Source organism: Rattus rattus, chromosome 11 (genome assembly GCF_011064425.1).
Source record: "Rattus rattus isolate New Zealand chromosome 11, Rrattus_CSIRO_v1, whole genome shotgun sequence".
Taxonomy (NCBI): Eukaryota; Metazoa; Chordata; class Mammalia; order Rodentia; family Muridae; genus Rattus; species Rattus rattus.
Window position 1 is genome coordinate 94,706,711 of NC_046164.1, and position 21,187 is coordinate 94,727,897.

The 21,187-nt window shown below is 41.9% G+C and overlaps 1 protein-coding gene across 1 annotated transcript in view; it reads left to right on the forward strand.

Moving 5' to 3' along the window:
* The window catches only part of Ehbp1 (EH domain binding protein 1), a 255,761-nt gene that overhangs the window by 202,673 nt on the left and 31,901 nt on the right, over positions 1-21,187 (forward strand). Inside the window, 6 exon segments of the mRNA XM_032916220.1 lie at positions 299-406; positions 3,963-4,087; positions 6,552-6,570; positions 6,573-6,689; positions 6,824-6,921; positions 9,658-9,781. Of these exon segments, the coding sequence (XP_032772111.1) occupies positions 299-406; positions 3,963-4,087; positions 6,552-6,570; positions 6,573-6,689; positions 6,824-6,921; positions 9,658-9,781 (591 nt within the window).

Here is a 21,187-nt window from a genome sequence, read left to right on the forward strand (position 1 = left end):
TATTAGTAGATTATACAGTAAAACACAAAGATTTAATGAGTTCGGTGATTTAGAAACAGCGGGTGGCAAATTGTCCAAACCGCTGCGTCTGCTGTGATGTGATAATTAAGCTTTGACATCAGAAGGTAAAATATAACTGGTGATCCACCAGTGGGGAAGTCACTCAAGACCAAGTTCCCAACTTGCTTCATCCTTGTCAGACTTGAGAGTCACTGTCACTGAAATACGCGTTTTTCTTCTTTGGGGGTGAGGACAAATATGAATGCTATACTAACGTGATTGCTGCATGTTCTTACAGATGAAAATGATAATATTGAGATAGATACTAACGAGGAGAGTCCTGAAGGCTTTGTGGTAGGAGGTGGAGATGAACTTACTAATATAGAAAGTGACCTTGACACTCCCGGTAATTTCAAATTATAAATGTCTTGTGTCCTACTGCATGGCAAACTTTATCGTTACATTTTTACATTGTCAGTAATAATTTATTTTTGTACTCTTTTTACATCTTATGCCCTCACTAATTAGTCAACTCCACCTTCCATAAATGTTCATTATTTTGTTTTCATTTAAATGTTCAAATAGCTTAACGTTGGTATAGTAAATTATGACATAAGTTCTTTTATCACTAGTAATCACTCTAAGTTTCAGTTTATAGTTTCAGTTAAGTTTCAGGGAGTGGGTGGCTTCCTCACTGCTTCATTGTTTTGTTGTGCTACTGTATACTACGTGTGGAATAAATGAAATAATTCAGATCAAATCTAAACCCATAGATCAGACTCACTTGTTTAGAATCACTAATGGCAGTACTGGCTATTGATCCATAAGGCTGAGACAGGAGGATAAGGAAAAGTTCCAGGCCAGCCTGGACTATATAGTAAGTTTGAGGCCAACCTGGGCTATATTATGAGATCTTTCTGTCAAAATGTGTAGTCTTACTGAGTTATTTTGCAGTTTTCTTGCTTGCTTTCAATACTATTACTGTTTTACATATGCTGAACAATTGATTAGAGTAGGGCACTCCAAACTCTCCTTGTCTAAACCACAGTCAGATTAATATGACCTCTTCTGTCATGTCGTAAGTCACACCAGGGCCACCTTTATTCTCTTTTCCAATATAAACATGCTGCTTTGGGGTGTGCGTTCTGTGTGCCCTCAGAAGGAGCAGCAGGCAGCGATCCAGCGTTTCATCCGGTGCTCCACAAATGGTTCTCGAGTTGAGTTCTCACAGCAGTGAAAACTCTGACCTTCTCCTTACAGAGATGAGGAGTAAGGTCTCTGAGTGACCTCCCTGATGATGATGTGGAAAGGGACGGAAGGCAGCCCCACTCCTCCCTGCAGTGGACCTGCTGTGTCTCCCCCACTTCTAGCTGCTGCTTCTCCTGAAAACATTTGTCCAGGGGCTTCTTGACCACAGCAGCCATTGAGAAAACTCATGGCCTTCTGTCAACGCCTCCCTCGTGACTCAGCATTAAGATATGTTATCTCTACACAGCAGCCAGGGGCACGTAAACTTGTTCAAGAAAATCCTAATATTTAGGGAAAGCATTTTAAATGTTTGGCGCAAAACTAAAACCACCTTTTAGTTCATTTCTAATAAAACTTTTATTTTATTTTATTTATTTTTTTATGTTTACAGGTGCCCTTCTTGCAGGTATGTCTGTGTACCAAGTATGTACCTAGTGCTTTTGAAGGCCGGAAGCAGGCATCAGATCCCCTGGAATTGCATTTATAGCCAGTTTTGTGCCTCTGTGTGGGTGCTTGGAATCGAACCTGGGTTTTTGGAAGAGCAACCAGTGTTGTTAACTGCTGAGCCATCTCTCCAGCTTCTAGCTCTTTCTTAAAAACAGTAGAATTTGTCTTCAGTTTCTCTTTGTGTTGCTGCCTGCCTGTCCTCCCCTTAAGGTTACCACAAATTCTTCCTTAGAAACCGAGCAGGGGGAGAGAGAGGAGAGAGGGAAGAGAATTCTTAACATCCTTTTACTGTTGAGGACTTGAAGATAGACTTCTGAATATGGAATTATAAAATCAGTAAAATAAGCAATGTGCATGTCTTTACTTAAAATAGATTGGATAGGTAGGAAAATTAGCCATTTCTTGGGTAAAATGGAAAAATTAGCTGTTGCAACTTTTGTAGGATTTTTCTTTTTTAAATCTCACTCATTTTAATTCTGGCTAGCTTGATTCTTGTACTTGAGGAAAAAAATAACTTCTCTCAGAGATGGGGAGGTGGTTTATTTGGGAGCATGGAGTCTATTAAGTTCAGATCGTTAACACCCAGGTGAAAAGCCCCTTTCTGTAATATCAGCCCTTAAGTCGGGACAGCAAGCCACTTGGTGCTAACCAAGCAGCAAGGCTGGCCCAGAAGCTGAGTGCCAGGTTTACTGACTAAGATAGCTGGTCTCAAAAACATTAAACATCCAGTATCATTTGACACATGCATACATGTACAAACAAACACACACGCAAATCCACACATGTCACACATATACATAAAAGATAATAAGTAAACAGTAGAAGTGAAGAGATGTCGCTGCTGAAAAGGAAAGCACGCCCTGTCTCCTATTTGGTATTGATGCTTTGCTTCATGTGAGACAGACTCTCACCGGAGCTCAGGCTGGTCTGGAATTCATTGTAAGCCTAGTCTACCCTGGAACTGGTAATCCTCCTGCATCAGCCTCCCAGCTGCAGTGAGCTCTTCAGAAGGTAAGGCACATGCAGACACAGGCTTCCCGGTCCATGGCTGTAGTTTATGATAGTAAGAATAGGAGTACAGACTGGGGTCTGGAGGCACACAGGAAATAGTATGATTTTTATCCTGCTTTATTTTCTCCAAAATTCCTTTATCAATATGTATATAAAAGTCATACTGTTTTAATAATAAATTGTTCAATCTTTATCTTGGTTTGACCATAGTTCATCTGATATTGTTGAAAAAAGCCTGCCTGGCAGTATAAACTGAAAAATTTGCATGAAAGTAATGATAATGACATTTATTAAGAGTATTATAATTAGAAAAGTTATTAATCTTTGTGAAAAATACCATTCGCCAAAAGTTGGCGTGTCCTCTGCAACCGTTTTATTAAAAAAAAAACACTTTGTGTGAATTTTAAAGTAGAAATATTTGTTTCTACTTATTTTTAATGACTTTATATTAGAAATTAATGTGCTTGGCAAGATGATTTGAAATTGTTTCTTTGAAAGTTATAACCATAGCTTGGACGCTTTCCATCTCTATATTTAATACATTCCAAAATGATGATAAGTTTTATTATATTTCTGCTGTTTAAGTAGAAAGTAATTGCAAGCATATACTATTTCGATGCTGGATATATATGTACACACTTAAACACTGGATTCTGACAGTGAGTATGTTACTGAGATCATGTTAATAACATATTTCAACATGCTACTGCATGTGTAAATTTAACATACTAAAATCATTGAAGAGGTAGAGATAATATAATTTGAATTCAAGTGTCAAGCTTTATTAGTTGTGTATACCTGTACTCCCAGCACCCGAGAGGCAGAGGCAGGAGGATCACTGCAAGTTCAGGTCCAGCCTTTTCTACATAGTGAGTTCCAAGCTAGCCAGGAGTATAGGGAAGAGCCGGTCTTAGTGATAAGCAAACAAAGCACCTCTTAGGTATCTGGCTTGTTGTCTTATCGTGTGCCGTGTATACAGTTATGTGTATGCATATCACATATTTCCGTTGTTCAGGTCATCAGAACGAGTATTACCTACAGCATAACTGTTATCTTCAGGCGCACTGACTGTGTTTTTTAAGGGGTTGATCTTGAGGATGAAATATATGGCAAGAGAGTCTGTGTGTCTGTCTGTGTGCTGTCTTAGTCCAGTGTCCTTTGACGTTTACTAATATGCTTGTGATGTCACTTAAAATCGGTAGCCTGTGTGTCTCCGTCCCCTTACCTGTCATTCACAGTATTTGCTTGTTTAACAGAGCAAAATAGTAAGTTGGTGGACTTGAGGCTGAAGAAGCTCTTAGATGCCCAGCCACAGGTGGCAAACTCGCTCTCCAGTGCCGCACAGAAAGCTGCAACGGATACCTCAGAGCAAGGAGAAAAGGTAAATCCTGCCAGCTTGGCAGCTTCAAGCAGGCGAGGTGCATAGGAGCTGTTGTTGAACTCAGAGTTTGCTGAGAGGAAAATTGTCACGAGAATCCCAGTATGTCCCCTGTCTCTGTAATCTTTTGGCCATGCAGATGAACACCAGCTAGTGCTATTTCCAAGAATAATATTTCACCTGAGTATGGCAATGTGAGCGAATATAGCATCTAAAGCCGCTGTGTAAAATGTGCGCCATGTATCTACTGTAGCCTTCAGGACCAAATGGCCTGTGTGCATGTACACGTGTGTGTGTGTGTGTGTGTGTGTGTGTGTGTGCGTGTGTGTGTTCATGTATGTGTGTATGCATGTGTGTGTATGTGTATATATGCATGTGTGTGTGCATGTGTACATGTGTGCGTATGTGTATACATGTGTGCCTGTGTATATATGCATGTGTGTGTGCATGTGTGCGTGTGTGTGTATGCATGTTCATGTGTGCATGTGTGTGCATGTGTGTGTTCATGTGTGTCTGTCTGTGTGTCTGTCCCTGTTATTTCAGACTTCCACACTGTCCTCACCCCCACCTCCCACCTCCCTTCCTCACATTCTGTCATTAGCATTTCTCCAGCTTTGGGAACAGCAGTCCTGGGTAACTTTTCGCCCACCTGCGGACTGTGGGGATTGCCCTGCTGACTGAAAGGATTTCCTCCCCGAGACAGAGCAGCTTTGAAGCCCCAAAACAATGGCCCTCATTTCTCCCTTTCCCTCCTGCTTCTGTAATTGCTGATGCGAGTGTGTGGCAGAGGCAGAGGACTTCTCCATCTCTGAATAAAGAAGCCTGGGCTGGGGCTGGTGGTGGGTGGTGGGTTGTGGGTTGTGGGTTGTGGGTTGTGGGTTGTGGGTTGTGGGTTGTCGTTTTGGTTTTTTTTTGTTGTTTTTTTTTTTTTTTTGCGTTCAATTTAGCTTTCTGCACTGGATTTAATGCAGAATGAAGCTTGCCTAAGAATAATACAATGGGTTGAAAAGGCTAACTGAATTAGTGGGTTTAGAGGAATACATTTGTAAGGTGGCAGAAGTTCCTAGTCATAAAAAGGATTCTTAAGATGGGATTTGCTGGTTAATCACACTGATATTTTAGCATTGCCAGCCCTAAAAAATTTTAGCCATGTTTGTTTATATTAGTAAAGACTTAAGATTTAAACTATTGGATAATCATTAAAATAACAATAAAAAAATAAAACTTTTTAAGAAGTTAAAGCCAAAAGTCTTTGCATTCTAATTACCTAATTAGAATATTATAAGGTTGATCCTCATGATAAATACATCAAATAACTTTGAAAAATTTAAACAGTTGTTTCACTCTCATAAGCCAGCTATCCACATATATGAAAAAGTTATTCCAACAAAACCTAGACTTTAAACAGATTGCGTTCGCATGACTCTTCCTAGTCGAGGTTTTGAAAATGGTGTTTAGAAAGAGCATACAGCGTCCATCTGCTCCTTGCGGCTTTCGGCATTGATTTGGGTTTTTATTTTTTTTAATAAAATGCAGTTTACACATTTATAAATGAGGCATTCTGTGTTTGTGGAAAAGGATAAACTGTTACCTTCCCTTGAGGATTCCGTACCCCAGGCCTCCTTGAGGCTAGAGAATAGGCCATTGGAGGGTTCCCTCATTACTGATTGTCTCAATGCAGAGGAGGGCCAAAGTCTTGGTGGCTTTTGATAACCAGTTTCAGCATTCAGCAGGCTTAGCTATTAGTCATGCATCTTAGCCTTCCCCTATTTACTTTCAAAACACTTAATAAAAATAATAAAAGATTAGGTATAAAATGAAATATTTGTTTGGTACACAGCCCCTCGGTATCTGCAGCCTCCACACGCTGAGCTGCCGAAGCTCAGTCTGCTGGGATATTTCCTGTTGATAGAACCATTTGAATTTGTTACCAGTATTAACATAGGAAGCTCCCAGAAAAGATAATTGTAGTTTCCTTGGCTGTAAAGGGCTTACTTACAAATCGGGCTTTGAAAAGTTATAGCTGATGAAATCCCGTTCAGTGGGGTAGCATTATAATCCTACCTTTTAGCCCTCGCCCAGCATTAGAGGTTATCTGAATGGGCATAAAATTGGAAACCATTTCTTCTTGTCATACAAGTCCGCAGGACTACAAACTGATGGGGTAGAGTCGTGGGGGGCAAAGGAGGTAACATGGCTTCTCATGATGCTTTTGTCACCAGCAGAAGACACAAGAGCGTGTACTGTCTGACATCGAAGCCATGGAGGATTTAAACTGTGAATCCCCAAGTTTTTGCTGAGTGGCCATAGAACTAGCCGCTGAGCTATTTATAATGCTGTAAGGTGCACTTCCTAGCATCCTAGAGAAGCCAGCATCATCCTGAACTGGTGGAAATGCCTCCCTGGCATGCATTCCGCTTTCGAGACTACTGTGTTTTTTTTTTTTTTTTTTTTTTTTTGCTTTTAGAATGGCATGGAAGATCTCCGGACGAACGATTACAGAAAGCAACAGAACGTTTCAGAAACCCTGTTGTGTTCAACAAGGATTCCCCAGTCAGAAGGACTCAGCTCCAGTCTTTCAGTCAGTATGTTGAGAACAGACCAGGTAGGAGCGCTCTTAGGACCGTCTCATGATGTGACAGAATTTAACTGTCGAGACACTGATAATGTGAAGCCATACTTAATATATAAATATCAAGCTTTATAATAATTTTACATGCCTCTCCCCCCTTTCTTAAGAGATGAAAAGACAGAGATCAATACAGGAAGATACAGAGAGAGGCGATGAGGAGAAGGCAGTGATAACCGAAGCTCAGAGGAAGCCATCAGAAGATGAAGTACTCAATGTATATTAATTTTTTTGTGTGGTTTCATGATTGCTGATAATTCCAAACTGTATGTGGAAATAGTGCCTTTATTTGTTAAAATGAGATGTTAGGTTTTCTAAGATGTCAATCTCCAGCACATTCAAAGCAGTGTGAGAGGGGTACGCTGCTGAATTAGTCTGCAGAGTGGTGATAATTGTCAGATAAAAAAAAAATGAATTTTTCAGAGTTCCACAGCCCCAGCTTCCTTGAGACATTTCCATCAGGGCACTTCCCATAAAGAGATTCCAGTATTGATCTACCGGGAGGATTTTAATTATTACAATAGCAGATACTGCAGGGCTGCAGTCAGAGGGAGAAGTCACATGAGACCTGCTAGAATTTCTCAGCCAACCCATTTTGTTGGCTTGGGTTAATGGGTGTTCAACCTTTCCATTATCCAGATCAGCCGTGAATTACTAGCTGAATGATGTTTGCATTAATATAATATATATGGTAATTTCTTCACTTAATTAACGGGGAGGTTCAGCTCAGTAGGGGTATGGGCTGATCATGTGTAAAATTGATTTGTGAGGGAAATATTTGATAGACCGCGGGGAGAAAGCTGCTTTTGATGGACAGCTGCGGGACAGAAGCAAGGAGAACAAGTTTTAACTTGAGTTTTTGTCTAGAGAGAAGTGCGGCTCTCTTTGATGGTGTTACTTTGGTATTATCTACAGTTTGAATATTTTCACCGTTAAAAAAAATTCATCTTTTTTGGAATTTTAAAATCATCTAAACTGTGACTCAAAGTCACCAACAGCATTTCAGGGCTCTAACAGTACCCCCATTTTATGTTTTTTACCTTCAGGAGACCCAGAAAAGTCTTAAGTACAAAAAAATAGCCCTAGTGGTTCCTGAGAAAGCACTCGGTGCATGAGCCTCAGAGCACTGTGGGCAGGCACTGTGCGCTCACACTGAAGAGGTCTGGCGGCTGGTAGCACTGCAGAACTGGGAGATCCAGTTATGAAATCTGTACTGTGCAACGAAGTTCAGTGTTGCCACAGTGTCTGCTTTCTTGTTTGTATTGTCTGCAGAGTACAGTGTTTGTTTTATCCCTTTGGATGGGACTACAAACAGAAAAGTCCTTTAGAAAACTCTGTTACCAGGAGCCTACATTGAAATGGAGACTGTCCATTTTGTATGAATCTTTAAACAACGTAGTGACTATCAGCGTGCCAGACTGACGGTTTTCTAAAATATTTTAACTTTAAATTTATCAACCGGCATAATCAATTTAACAAATAAAGGTAATAAAAATGCAGTCTTTAAAATAGTTCAGGAAACGTGTTAGCTGTAATTGAACATTTTAACTGACCTTGGGTATTTATAATAACTGTAACTCTTGGTTCTGCTTCTCGCTTAAAGAATATAGTTTCTCACAGCTCTCTTAGTACCGGTGTGCCTCCTGCACCAGATGCTCTGGGAAAGCGTCTGACAGGACTGTGCCACTTGTGTGCCTCTGAATGAACAGTGCTTTACAGATTGGCGATGGTGGCTGTGCCGAGTAGCGGCTAAGCTATCGTTTAATATCTAGGAATCTCAAAGGGTACAAGAGTTACAACGAGGGGTTGGGGATTTAGCTCAGTGGTAGAGCGCTTGCCTAGGAAGCGCAAGGCCCTGAGTTCGGTCCCCAACTCCGAAAAAAAAAAAAAAAAAAAAAAAGAGTCACAACGAGAGTTTTTTGTTTATTTATTGTGGCAATACCATAAGTAACAATCCTGCCCATATAATATATACCTATACTATAAAAATTAAAACTTAAAGCTGTACTTGTATTTCATAATAAAACTTGTATTTCAAGCAAAATTTATAGGAGCATTTTCAAATCGTGAATAACTCTGAAAGTAAATTTTCAGTTACAAATATAATTTTTGTTAAAATTAGTGAACAAGTTGAATTAAATCCTAAGTAGCAAGGTTAAATGTCTTCCCAGATAAAATGTATACCCCTAAAGACTAGTAACACTTCAGCTCAGTGATGTACAGGACCTAGCTAGAAGAAAATAGGGAGACATTGCAAATTGTGTTTCATTCAGTCTTTGATTTCTGAGACTGAGCCTCACCAGGTGGGCCAGGCTGGAACCCATTACATACACCAGGCTGGCCCTGAAGACATAGGCAGTTCACCTGCTCCTCTACCTCCTGTAGCTCATGCTGGAGTTACAGACATGTGCAACCATACTCGTCTTCTTTCTATCATTTTAAACATACGTATATATCAAACGAGATAATTCCTACAACAGCAAAAGCCAGGGCAGTCTGTTCACTTTTTGTTTCAGCAGAAGAAATTAGATTCTAAAGATCAACTTCATGGTAAAGCCTTGCTTCTACATATTGTTCTTTCGAATGAAACATTTAGTAGTCACCATAGGAGAAATTCTTTCTTTGTTCACACCTAATTTACTGGCATAATATTCTAAGGGGAAAAGCCACGTAGCCAATGTTAACTTTTTATATCTAGCAGTTCTGGGTGTGGATTTAGAAATGCAGCAGTAACCAGCTGCCATGTCCAGTCTTTGCAGCAGTTTGTCACACGTGATGCATATGAGAGATTCTTAAATGCGGGCGGAGGGGTGCATTTTGGTGCTAAGGTTGAGTCTAAGTGTGTGTTTGCTTCTCTAGGTAAGTGCTTTACTAAGTGTTTATAGAAAGGAAAAATGCAACTTACAAGTGATTTTTCCCCCTTCCTGTTTGTTCTCGTTAACAGAAAGGGTTCAAAGACACCAGTCAGTATGTTGTGGGGGAATTGGCAGCACTGGAGAATGAGCAGAAGCAAATTGACACTCGTGCCGCGCTGGTGGAGAAACGCCTCCGCTATCTCATGGACACAGGTACGGTGCCCAATTACACTGTAAACAGTTTTGGCAAATTGAGCGTTCACAAACTCTTATAGAGTTTTGGAAGTGTGAATCTTTGAAGCCTGAATGTTCAGCAAAACTGCCTTGAAAATAAAAAGGCTGCGATTTGCAGCCACCTCTCTGGGCCCTGGTGATAAGAGTGCCTTCCTGGGAAGTGATAACTCACCCTGATACTGTGTGAGCCAGCACTACTGAACAGTGTGCTCATCCATGCAGAGTTGGAATACACATCTGTGCCTCATTGATATGCCACTGCTTAGAAAAAAGTAAGATCTTTACTGTTCTACCGATTCACTGGGGAAAAAGAAAGATTTGGCCAGCGAACGCCGTGCACCGCACGAAGCAGAGTGCTGTGCAGAGGGCTGGCTCCGCAGACTAGATCACTGAAATTTGAGAATACTATCTGGTTACCGATGCTCCACGGTTTGTTTTTTTTTTTTTTCAAGAGAACAGGTTTTTAAAAGTCTGTAATACTTTATGTCATGGCTACATTGGAAAGGATTGAAGTCTGTGGCAAGGTTTGTAAAGATGGCTCGCACGGCGAGCTAGCCCCTGAGTGGAGGCAGTGGTGTTCAGTGCTGATTGCCAGTGGAGAGTATATAGATCTAAGAGCACAGGAAGCTGTTCTGTACATGTGTGCGTGTATGCGTGTGTGTTTCTTTAAAGTGCTACTCCTACAAAATAATGACAATTGAGGAGTAAGTCCAAACCCTTCACCCCAAATTAAAGGTAAGTCATGGTACGAGAACCCTACCAAAAAGGAAGGTTAAAAATCTATTCAAATTAGATGATTTAACTTTGTGACCATTTTAAAGAGCAGCATAATTTAGAATTCGGAGGCTTTCCTGAACTTTTTCTTGTCTGCTTTCTTAAACTGTATTTAGTAATATAACTTTACCAGAAGTAAGCTTCTGATATAGGACATTCGAGAATGCAGGTTTTGGTGGCATCAGAAGTTAGTCAGATAGCCTGTTGTGATCCAGTGGAGAGGCACTGGGCTTCAAGCCGTTCTGTGAAACTCCTGAGCTGCTCCTGACATTCTGTCAGCGTTCCCTACCTCTCTTCAAGGAGAGCGAGCTTGGGTTTATTTTACTTGAAATAGTCGGCCTCTTGGAAGAGTTGGGAGAAAAAGTTCTTCTATTTGGGGATTTAGCTCAGTGGTAGAGCGCTTGCCTAAAAGCGCAAGGCCCTGGGTTCGGTCCCCAGCACGGAAAAAAAAAAAAAAAAAAAAAGAACCAAAAAAAAATATATATAAAACAAACAAACAAACAAACAGAAAACCTGTGGGGAAAGTAGTTCTGATGGGACTCACGCTGATGAGGGGCAGATGGAGCAGCTGCTCAGGGTCCACGGATCACCAAGCCCACGCCCTGGGCGGAATTCAGGCCACCGGAGTCCTGGCATGGCCCCTGTCCCCACACCAGAGTAGCTAGGCTGTGTTTACCACTGCCATCCCAAGTCTTGTGTGTCTTGTGTGTCCCGCCTTCTGTACATGTAGTCATATGGAGAAGGCACACATCTATAACTTCATACATTGTTTTACATTTATACTTTTCTTTAGTTTCTAAAGGCTAGCTATAAAATGCAAATACTTGATAGTATAACTTCCCTAATTTAAGGTGACTGATAATGACTTTCTGCTTTGCTTCTGCTGCGTTGTTAAATGGAAGATTGCCTCTGCTGATTGTACTGAGTAAAGTGTATGTTACTGTGGTGCCAGTACAAGGGGCCTTCTGCTAGAAGAAAGGAAGCTAAATAATGTTTTCCCTCTTCCATTCATGGAACTGATCTATCAAGGGTTCTAACAAAAGAGACTCAAGTTCTCCCAGCCTGTGCATCACCAGTGCAGCTTGGAAATGGCCTCCTCCAGCTTTACTCGAGGGTTATAGACTACAGATCGATTCTAGAATCCCTTAGGGGTTGTCATATCCCTTAGTCACAAGACAGAATTTTATCCTGACTAACTAGGTCTCTGCTGCAGACTCAGACTGAAACTGACCCAACTTGATAAGCTCCAAAAATCACCTCGAACTATGACAAGCTTCCTGTAGTGCAAAAAAACAAAAACAAAACCATACTCGGGCTAAAAGCTGGTTAGTGTGTGAGACACAAGGAGGCAAGAGCACTGAGTTAGTATATGAAACACAAGGAGGCAAAAGCACTAAGCGGTCGTCTTTCTTTGGGGTCCTCATACATTCCAGCGCATGTACTTTAGTAGTTTCTCTCTCCTGGCGTGTTAGAGATGCCGGTGTACTTCCTAAACCTCATTCGGCCTTAGAGGTAAGCACAGCATAGTCTTTGCTCAGACTCACGTAGGGGAAATGATTCGTTTGCGATGACCTTGGCTCCAGCGAGGTAGTTCAGTGGGCAGCACTGCTGACAGAGCAAACGTGATGGCCTACATTGGACCCCAAAACCCTTGGAAAGACTGAAGAACAGAGCCGACTCCAAAAGTTGTCCTCTTGACCTCTACACAGCAGGCATGTGCTTTTGTGTGTGCACATGTGCATGCTGCACATACACAGAATACATGTGCGTGCATATACACAGAATATGAAATAAAACTTAAAGGAAGTATTAGTATTAGTATTAGTATTAGCCTGAGCATGGAATTTCAGCTCTGTAGCTCTTGATTCCTGTCTCTCTCCCTCTCATTTCCTCTTCTCTTCCTTTTCTTCATGGTCGTAACTACACAGCCCAAGCTAGCCTGGACCTGTCTTCCTGCCTGCCTCCCCTTGCAGTGCCAGGACCGAGGCTCCACCAACACACCCTACATCTACCAGATCTTTGTTTAGGCCGGGAGCACTGCTCAACCCACCCCTCTGTACTTGTGTATGCAGGCTACATTCCGATTTCTACAGATTAAAAACACACATGATCTAAAACTAACTATTGGAAATACACGGCTCTGTATATGTTCTGTGTACCGGTCTCTAGTATTTAAGGCCGTCACGATGTTGTGTGGTTGTTACCATATACAAAAATCTTTGCCACCAGAGCAGAAAGTCTATACTCAATTAAGCAACAACTCTCCTTCTTCCTTCCTAAGCCCTAAACTCCTTTCCGTTTTGTTTCTGAATTTATTTTTTTCTAGATGTTTCATGTAATGGAATTGAGTGGTTTCTCCTTCTGTGCTCAACTTCTGTTTTGCTATGAATGGACAGGTTTTTATGACTAAGTTTTTGTTTATATGTATGGGAGTTTTGGCGTATGTTTGTGTACCATGCGTGTGCATGTCTGGTGCCCATGGAGGCTGAAGAGAGAGCATTGGTTCCTCTGGACTAGAATTACAGACAACTGTGCGCTGCCATGTGGGTTCTGGGAATCAAACCTGGGTTTTGTGCAAAAGCAGCCAGTGCTCTCAGCTTAGTCATTGCTTCACCCCCGATTGACAGATCTTGTTTTTGCTTTTTGCCCAGTGTGAACATTTATGTGTAGACATCTGTTTGAAACACCATTTCGGTTCTTTTGCATATATATACATATATATCCAGGAGTATGATTTCTGGATCCTATAAAGTTCTATACTCAATCAAGTTGGGAAATTTAGAAATCAAAGTACATGTCCCAAATGAAGCTCTTTAACTAACTAGTACTAATGATTAACTAACTAGTACTAATGATTATCCGAGCTCCAACTTCCTAGAGTGTGAGTAGCTCGGGGGTTTAAGGACTACCTGTTTGAGGAGCTGGGAGAAGGAAGAAAGTGGATGGAGGCCCAAGCTTCTGGACCTTCTCCTGGCACGTGGACAGGCTGCTCTAACAAGAAGAGGGCGAGCCCGGGAGGGTCATGCAGTGCGGTGAGGAGCCGCCACAGGTGTGAGAGGCGGTCGCTCTCGCAAGGCCGTCAGTTGCAGGGCAGAGCAAGCATGCGGATCCATGCAGGTGGTTCCTTAGCTGGTTACTGACCTAATCCAAAACCGGCGATAGTCTGGAGTCAGCCATTCATATCTCTCCCTCCCTCCCCCGCTCTCAGCAAAACATAATTAGAAATATGTGGTAAACATATTCCAAGATGACACTGTGTGTAAGTGCTGTACCAATGAATCTTCCCGCAACGTAGTGACCTCCAGCGGATGCAGTGACCCCGGCAGATGCAGTGTGCAATGGGGAAGCCATGAGTCCTTTACTTTACTGCCATCTGTATTATTGTACTGAGTGCCACTTGTTCTCCATTTCTGACTGGTTTCCATTCCATAGTCATTCTTCGTTATTATAGAATATAGTGTTTTCATCCAGTAGTGTGGAAGATCATTTTAAAGTAACAACATTGTATTTACACTTTAAGTATAAAAATTAAACACATGGGGGAATTTGCACCTTTATAACCTTAAGCAGTTTTAAAAGAATCATGATAGTTGCCCCCCTAAGTCCCAGCTCAGATGGGACTGATTCCATGTCTTTTCCTAGAGCATTGGCTGCAAACCCCCGACTGGCCAACTAAATGTACTGAGAGAAAGAAAAATGAGCTAAAGAAATAAATACTCTTTCCCTGTGGCCTCCAGAGTTTCTCATCCATAAGGACCCACGTGTCATAGTAAGCTGTTTTAAGGAAGGAAATTGAGAATAATGTGGAGGCTCCTACCTGTAATCCCAGCACGTGGGAGGCCAAGGCAAGGTTGAGCCACATAGCAAAACCCTGTCTCAAACCATGACAAAAGCAGGGGGAATGTTGGGCACATGCACACAAAGCGAATTGTACGTGGGCTAGTACTGATAACTGTTCTCTTCAGATCACCAAAGTTTTACACATGGTCTTACCCCTCTGGCAGTGATAGCAGTAGTACCATATGCTCCTTATACACCTAGCTTATGAGAAAAAGTGGAACGCTTGCTTCATTTGTTGTCTGTTAGCCATGTAGGTGCTGGGAATTGAACCCAGGTCCTCTGCAAGTGCAGTTAGTGCTCTTTTTTTTTTTTTTTAAGTGAAAATGTTGGGTTTTTCTTTATTTATTACATCAAACATTGCCCCCCTCCCAGCACCCCCTCATAAAGACCCCCCCCCCCTTCTCCTCTAAGAGGGTGGCCCCCTATACACCCCTCCATCCCCTCCACACTGGCTCATCCAGTCTCTGCCTCTCACTGAGACCAGACAACCGCTGAGCCATCCATGTGCACCCCTCCAGAGCTGGGCAGTAGATCAAAGAGGAGGACCCTCCCCTATAGAGGAGAACCAGTCTTCAGTCAAGGTTAGACAAGGAGCTGTGCTCCCCTGCTAGAACCTCTATGAGAAACACATTCAGGTAGGAAACTGAGGTTGAGAGAAATAGCGGGGAACAGGAATCCAAACCAGTCTGCTGTCTGTGGCACTGACTCCCGGCAGCTCCCTGGGCTGCCCTGTCCCCACCCCTCCCCCCCAGAGGTACACTTGATTTTTCTAGGCTTTGTTCACAACTTGGTGGATCCTCTCCATGCCCTTTCATGGTCTGTGAGGCAGTTTATGCAGAAAAGATACTCAAACTGAGTGTGGAGGCCCACACCTGGGATCCCAAGATTCAGGAGGTAAACTGCAAGCCAGCTCAGAATGTCTCGTCTCAGGGGGAGGGGAAAAAAAGACAAGCAAAATAAAATCAAAACGGAAGGCACTTTGCTGAGCCTTCTGGATGTAACAAGCTTGTCTCTCCTCCCATAACCTCTGTCCCCCACCACCACAGTGTGGTGCTCGGAAAACCACTCTGCAAAGCAGCCTCACTTGGACTAGGCAAAGGAGGAAGACACACTTCTCCAACCACGTCTCTGCTGGTCTTTGTCTTTGAACATCACAGCCTTCAGAAAATAGTTTCATCTCTCCTCAGCTGTGATGAACTCATGAATTGATTTTCTAAGATATTTTTAAACTAAAACCAATTAAGATCTAAGAAGGAGGAAGCCCAGGATGGCTCAGAGGGCAAATAAACTTTGCAGCAAACCTGACAGCCCAAGCTCAGGGCCTGGAATGAACACAATTGAAGGAAATAGCCAGTGCCCCAGTTGTCCTCCGACTGTCACACATGTACATGCTACACAGACATGTGCACATGCAAACTAAATAGATAAAAATGGAATAAAATGTTTAGTAAAATTAAAGTGACTAACAGCTAAACCAAAGCAATTATTTTTATATATGTAGCTAATAATCTTCTACTAGATACGTATTTGTGTCTCCTGTTTCAGCATCTTAATTTTAACCTTCAAAGTACAACATTGAAGTTTCAGTTACGAAAATGTAACTTCAGTTATTTTTCAAATGTATACCTTCTCACTCCATTGGAAAAGCTTATTGAAAACCCAGTTCTTCTGTTTTATAAAACCATTGGCTGTAATCACTGAGTCCAAGGACTCAGAATTCCTACAATTCTAGAGGGTCTGATCATAAAGGAGTGGTCTTGTAGGTAAGAGAGAGCCCATGTGCACTTCTGTGACCACGGTATAGAGCAATGTAACTGTGCTCCCATTAGCTTCCTTCTCTTGTAAGTGACCAGCGCTGAATGCTCACAGAGCCTGAGTTATCTCGTCGTTTTAATGCTGCACCTTTCTCACTCTGATGACAGATGCTATGAATAAAGCATCTGGGTTTTTTGATGCCATGACCTTTAGATACCAAGTATAAAATTTCAAAACCTAAGAAAGCATTAAAATGTTCTGAGAGTCAGTCACAGTGAACTCTCGTTGTATGCACTTCTTTCTGGTTTATTCATCTGCATTTTCTTACTTCTCATCCCCCACATTGATCACTGAACTTCATTATAATTTCACATTTGGCCGGCCTGCGTTTTAGTGTTTTGGGTGATTACATATTGGCTTATAAGTTTGCTTAAAGTCAGTCAGTTATTAGATAAGCAGTATTTACTATTTGAGACCATGTAGATATTATCAGATAATGAGCATGTTTGTGGGGCTATATAAAGATTAATTAAATAAAAACTCCATTGACCATCGACGGTAAATGTAATTGAATTAGCAAGGCAGTAAAATAAATGTAGACAAAATAAATATAGACAAGAGACTATGGGAAAGCTTCTGTAATGTTTTAGATTAACAGGCATGCAGAATTCTTCACATTTTTTATTACGTTGTCCCTAGATGAATTCAAAGTAATTGGGGTGGTTAATTTTATTTACACAGAGCCGTTCACAGCGCATTAAATAATAGAGATAATTGAACAAGAATTGTCAAGTGTGTACTGATATCAGACATATTACAGAGGGAATGTGCATAAAACTTCATTTCTATGCAGCCATTGTTTATGGTAATTAAGTACACAGATTTATCCCTTGGTTGCCTTCCAAGCTTATGGTAACTGCTATTGTTGTGCTCCATTAATATGTAAGCAGGAAATAGTTTAATTTTCTAATCTGCAGTTTGAGAATTCACTTTCTAACAACTCTTAATTACTGCATTGCCCTAATGATGCTCATGGTTATGAAAATTGAACCAGTAAACTCCGTGGAAGAAGCCAGAGGGGATTATAATTCCAGAGGTGGCGCTCTCTTAATAAACTTGTTACGCCTTCACCAGAGGGAGCTCAGTGTCCTTCAAAAGAATTTAATTTTGCATTTTAGAATTTGCATCTCCAATGTAAGGAGTTAAAATATTTAGGAGGAATAATTCAAACCTGTTTATGAAAAGTGAAAGAACGTCCCCAGTGCCTTTAAAGCATTTCCGTCTTTCAAGAATTAGAGGGTAGGTCACAGTAGATGTGTGTGTTGTCTGAACCTGACTGCATATAATCTGTTTCTATAGAATGTTCATATTTTGTGATCCACTTTACCTCATCATTAAATGTCGGGCTAGCCTTTGCTTTGACTCTTCCACTTTTAGCTCTGCACATAATTGGTTTTCCTCTCACCGTCCTCCTTGTCCAGTCAATAGACAACAGCATGGGGTTTTCCAGAACGGTAGACAGAAGGGTTTTTCTTCTGTACCAATGCAGGCCACGATTTAAGCCAGGCCTAGCTGCATTTCTGAGATGAGGATCTACAGAAGCACATTTTTTAACCACATCTTTAAATAAGGACACATCATACATCACCATCATAAGATGCTCTGGCAAGGTCCCCCAGCATGGTCTTTTCCCCATAGTGTGGACTCCTACGTCAGGGAAGGGTAGTGGTGACACTACAGGCTCAACTGAACTTTTCCCTGTGATGGCTTTCACTTAGCAGAGTCATATCAGGGAAGCTTCAGAAGACAGTCAGTGACTTTTATTTTTGATGTGTTTCCAGCCTAGTGAAATTTATATCATACTATTTATAAACTATTTTTGAACATGGCCTCAATTATTTTTTTCTGTCTTCTACCTTGTTGACATTTGTTGTGATTTTATAATTCTTGATTAGTTAGTGGGCCCCATTGACCTTGCTTTCTCAATTCAATGTTTCTGGACTACAGTATCCATCGGAATTATTGGATAAGGTAGAAGGTTCTCATCCCCACCCTCTTGAGGGCTTCTAGTTCAGCAGATGGAAAGTAGAATCTAGAGCTGGTGGTTCTGTTGTTTTAGGTCTTTTTTTTTTTTTTTTTTTTTTTTTTTTTTTTTTTTTGTTCTCAGGTTTCCCCGTGCGAGTGCATTAAGCTGGTGTAGAAGACGACCCCATCCTGAATGCACTCGATGACCCCTCTAGTGTATTCATTCCATTGCTCCTTATAATAGAAGGTCTTCCTCGTGGGGAGTTACCTAGTTAATCTCTGAGTAATCTAAATCTCTCTTGGCCTTTCCTAAGGGAAGGTAAAGGGTGTGGTAGTAATTATTTTGTAGGGAGTTTTCCGCTTTGAAGGAAACTTGAGTTGGTTTTGTCCGTGCCTACTATGCCTTCTCTTGAGAGACTCCTCATCCCATTCACTGCACTTGCTGCAGGAGGGAGCGGGGCTGAAGGGCACAGGCTGGCTGCCCTGCTCAGGGGTTAGGGAGCTGTTCCAAGTCAGAATGGTAAACATCAGGTTCCCCTGGTATCCTTAAGTATGATGATCTTTGTCCAGTTTAAAAAATTGCAAATAATACGCTTCCTACCATATGCAATAGTCCTCGAGACCTACTCACACACCGTATTATAGAAACTACTCACACACCGTATTATAGAACCTATTATAGAACCTACTCACACACCGTATTATAGAACCTACTCACACACCGTATTGTAGAACCTACTCACACACCGTATTGTAGAACCTACTCACACACCATATTATAGAACCTACTCACACACCGTATTGTAGAACCTACTCACACACTGTATTGTAGAACCTACTCACACACCGTATTGTAGAACCTACTCACACACCGTATTGTAGAACCTACTCATAGAACCTACTCACACACAATGTTATAGAACCTACTCACACACCCGTGTTGTAGAACCTACTCACACACGTGATTATAGAACCTACTCACACACCGTATTATAGAACCTACTCACACACCATATTATAGAACCTACTCACACACCGTGATTATAGAACCTACTCACACACATTGTAGAACCTACTCACACACCGTGTTGTAGAACCTACTCACACACCGTATTGTAGAACCTACTCACACCGTATTGTATAACCTTCTCACACACGTATTATATAACCTACTCACACACCGTATTATAGAACCTACTCACACACCGTATTATAGAACCTACTCACACACCGTATTGTAGAACCTACTCACACACCGTATTGTAGAACCTACTCACACACCATATTGTAGAACCTACTCCACATGGTATTAGTAGAACCTATGACAACAGAGCCTGTGGTATATGAGGAGTCAGGTCAAGAGTCTGGTCCAATCCCAGATGGCACGGCTATATGGTATTGCTAGCATCAGAAAGTGGAACCAGAAAATGAGTGGATTGGCTTGAGGCCAGCCTGAGCAAACTGAGGTGGGGGCGTGGGAGGGTGGCAAAGGCAGGGGGGACCAGAGAGCGGAGAGAAAGATTATATTCCATTACTACTTAACTTAATGAAATGTAGACTATAATTGGCATTAATGACAAGACCACTCAAAATATAGCCAAACACATACCTGTTGTTTTTAAAACAGTCACAGGCCAAGTGTTTCCTGCTTCAGCAAATGTGTAAAATCATTCTAGCACGCACAAACACATAACAGACCATGGCCCCCTTGCTGTAAGAACTCGATCCCTGGGAGACAAAAGCAGATACCTTCCCTCTCCTTCATGGAGCACCGCGCTCAACCTGAAGGAGGAGTCTGCCTGGGAACCCTTGCACTTATTCACTGGGTAGGGGTATGGAGTGTGAGTGCCCAGAGCAGCCGCACCACCAGAAAGTCTCAGCTCTGCATGGATGGCGGGTGGGCGGGCGGGCGACATCCCACAGCTGCTCAGATGGAATACCCACTTCAGCTAACCTCCACAGCCCTATCCTCTCCCCACGCCCACCCCAGACCCACAGCATCACATTCCCGGAACATACTTAATTAAAACAGAACTGCATACAAATGGCCGGGCTGTGCTTCTGTGAGACAACATTAACAACCAAGAAACCTGATTTCAGGGGTCTTGCAAATCGTCGTGGCTATCATGAAGATATTGGCTATTTGGCTAAGAGGACAGCGGTCTGCAGTCCATGTTCCTTGTCCGTTTTCTACCCTTGTTAGCCTTGCTCCTTGCTTTAGATGTGAGTTTAGCATAGCATTAGCTTGAGAAAACAAGTTACCCCTTCCCTTCCCCCACATTACCCTCTCTCTCCTTCACACTGTTCCCATTAATCTCCAGTGTAAAAGCCCTACCAGTGACAAGGGATTTACTTGAATGATAGAAGCGGGTTGTTTCAAGTATAAAGAGAGGGGAGCATGGTAGTCTGTAGTCACCTCCTCCTTACCTTTGGTTTCAGTGACCCATGGCTAGCTGTGGTCTTAAACACAGAAGTGCATACTGTCATAAGGTCAACAGTAGCCTAATACCACATCACGATGCCTGCGTCACTCTCCACGCTGCATCTCATCTGATGTGCTCCTGGCGTGGCGTACCCCTGGAGGAAACCTAGGAAGCTCCTTTGAGAACAAGATGCCACATTCATGCACTTTTCAGTTGTCACAGAATATTATTGTAATTGCTTTATATCATTATATGGATATACTTTAATCCTTTGCTATGACTAGTTTCTAAGTTTAATTAATTAAGTTAAATAAACTAATGGATACGTATGTCCAGGAAAATAAATGCATACACAGCGCTATTACTGCGTTCAGGTGAAGGTCTTGAAACCTATGTCCCAGGGTAAGGGGTCCTCCTCTAGTCACTACCGTCTTATGTTTTCTCCTGTATTTCTCTTTACAGTGCTCCAGGCCAGGCTCAAGGCTTGGAGCGTGCTAGGCATGTATTCAGTCGCTGAGCTGTGCCCCTAGTCTTCATGCTTCTTTTATGTAATTAGAAGAAGACTGAC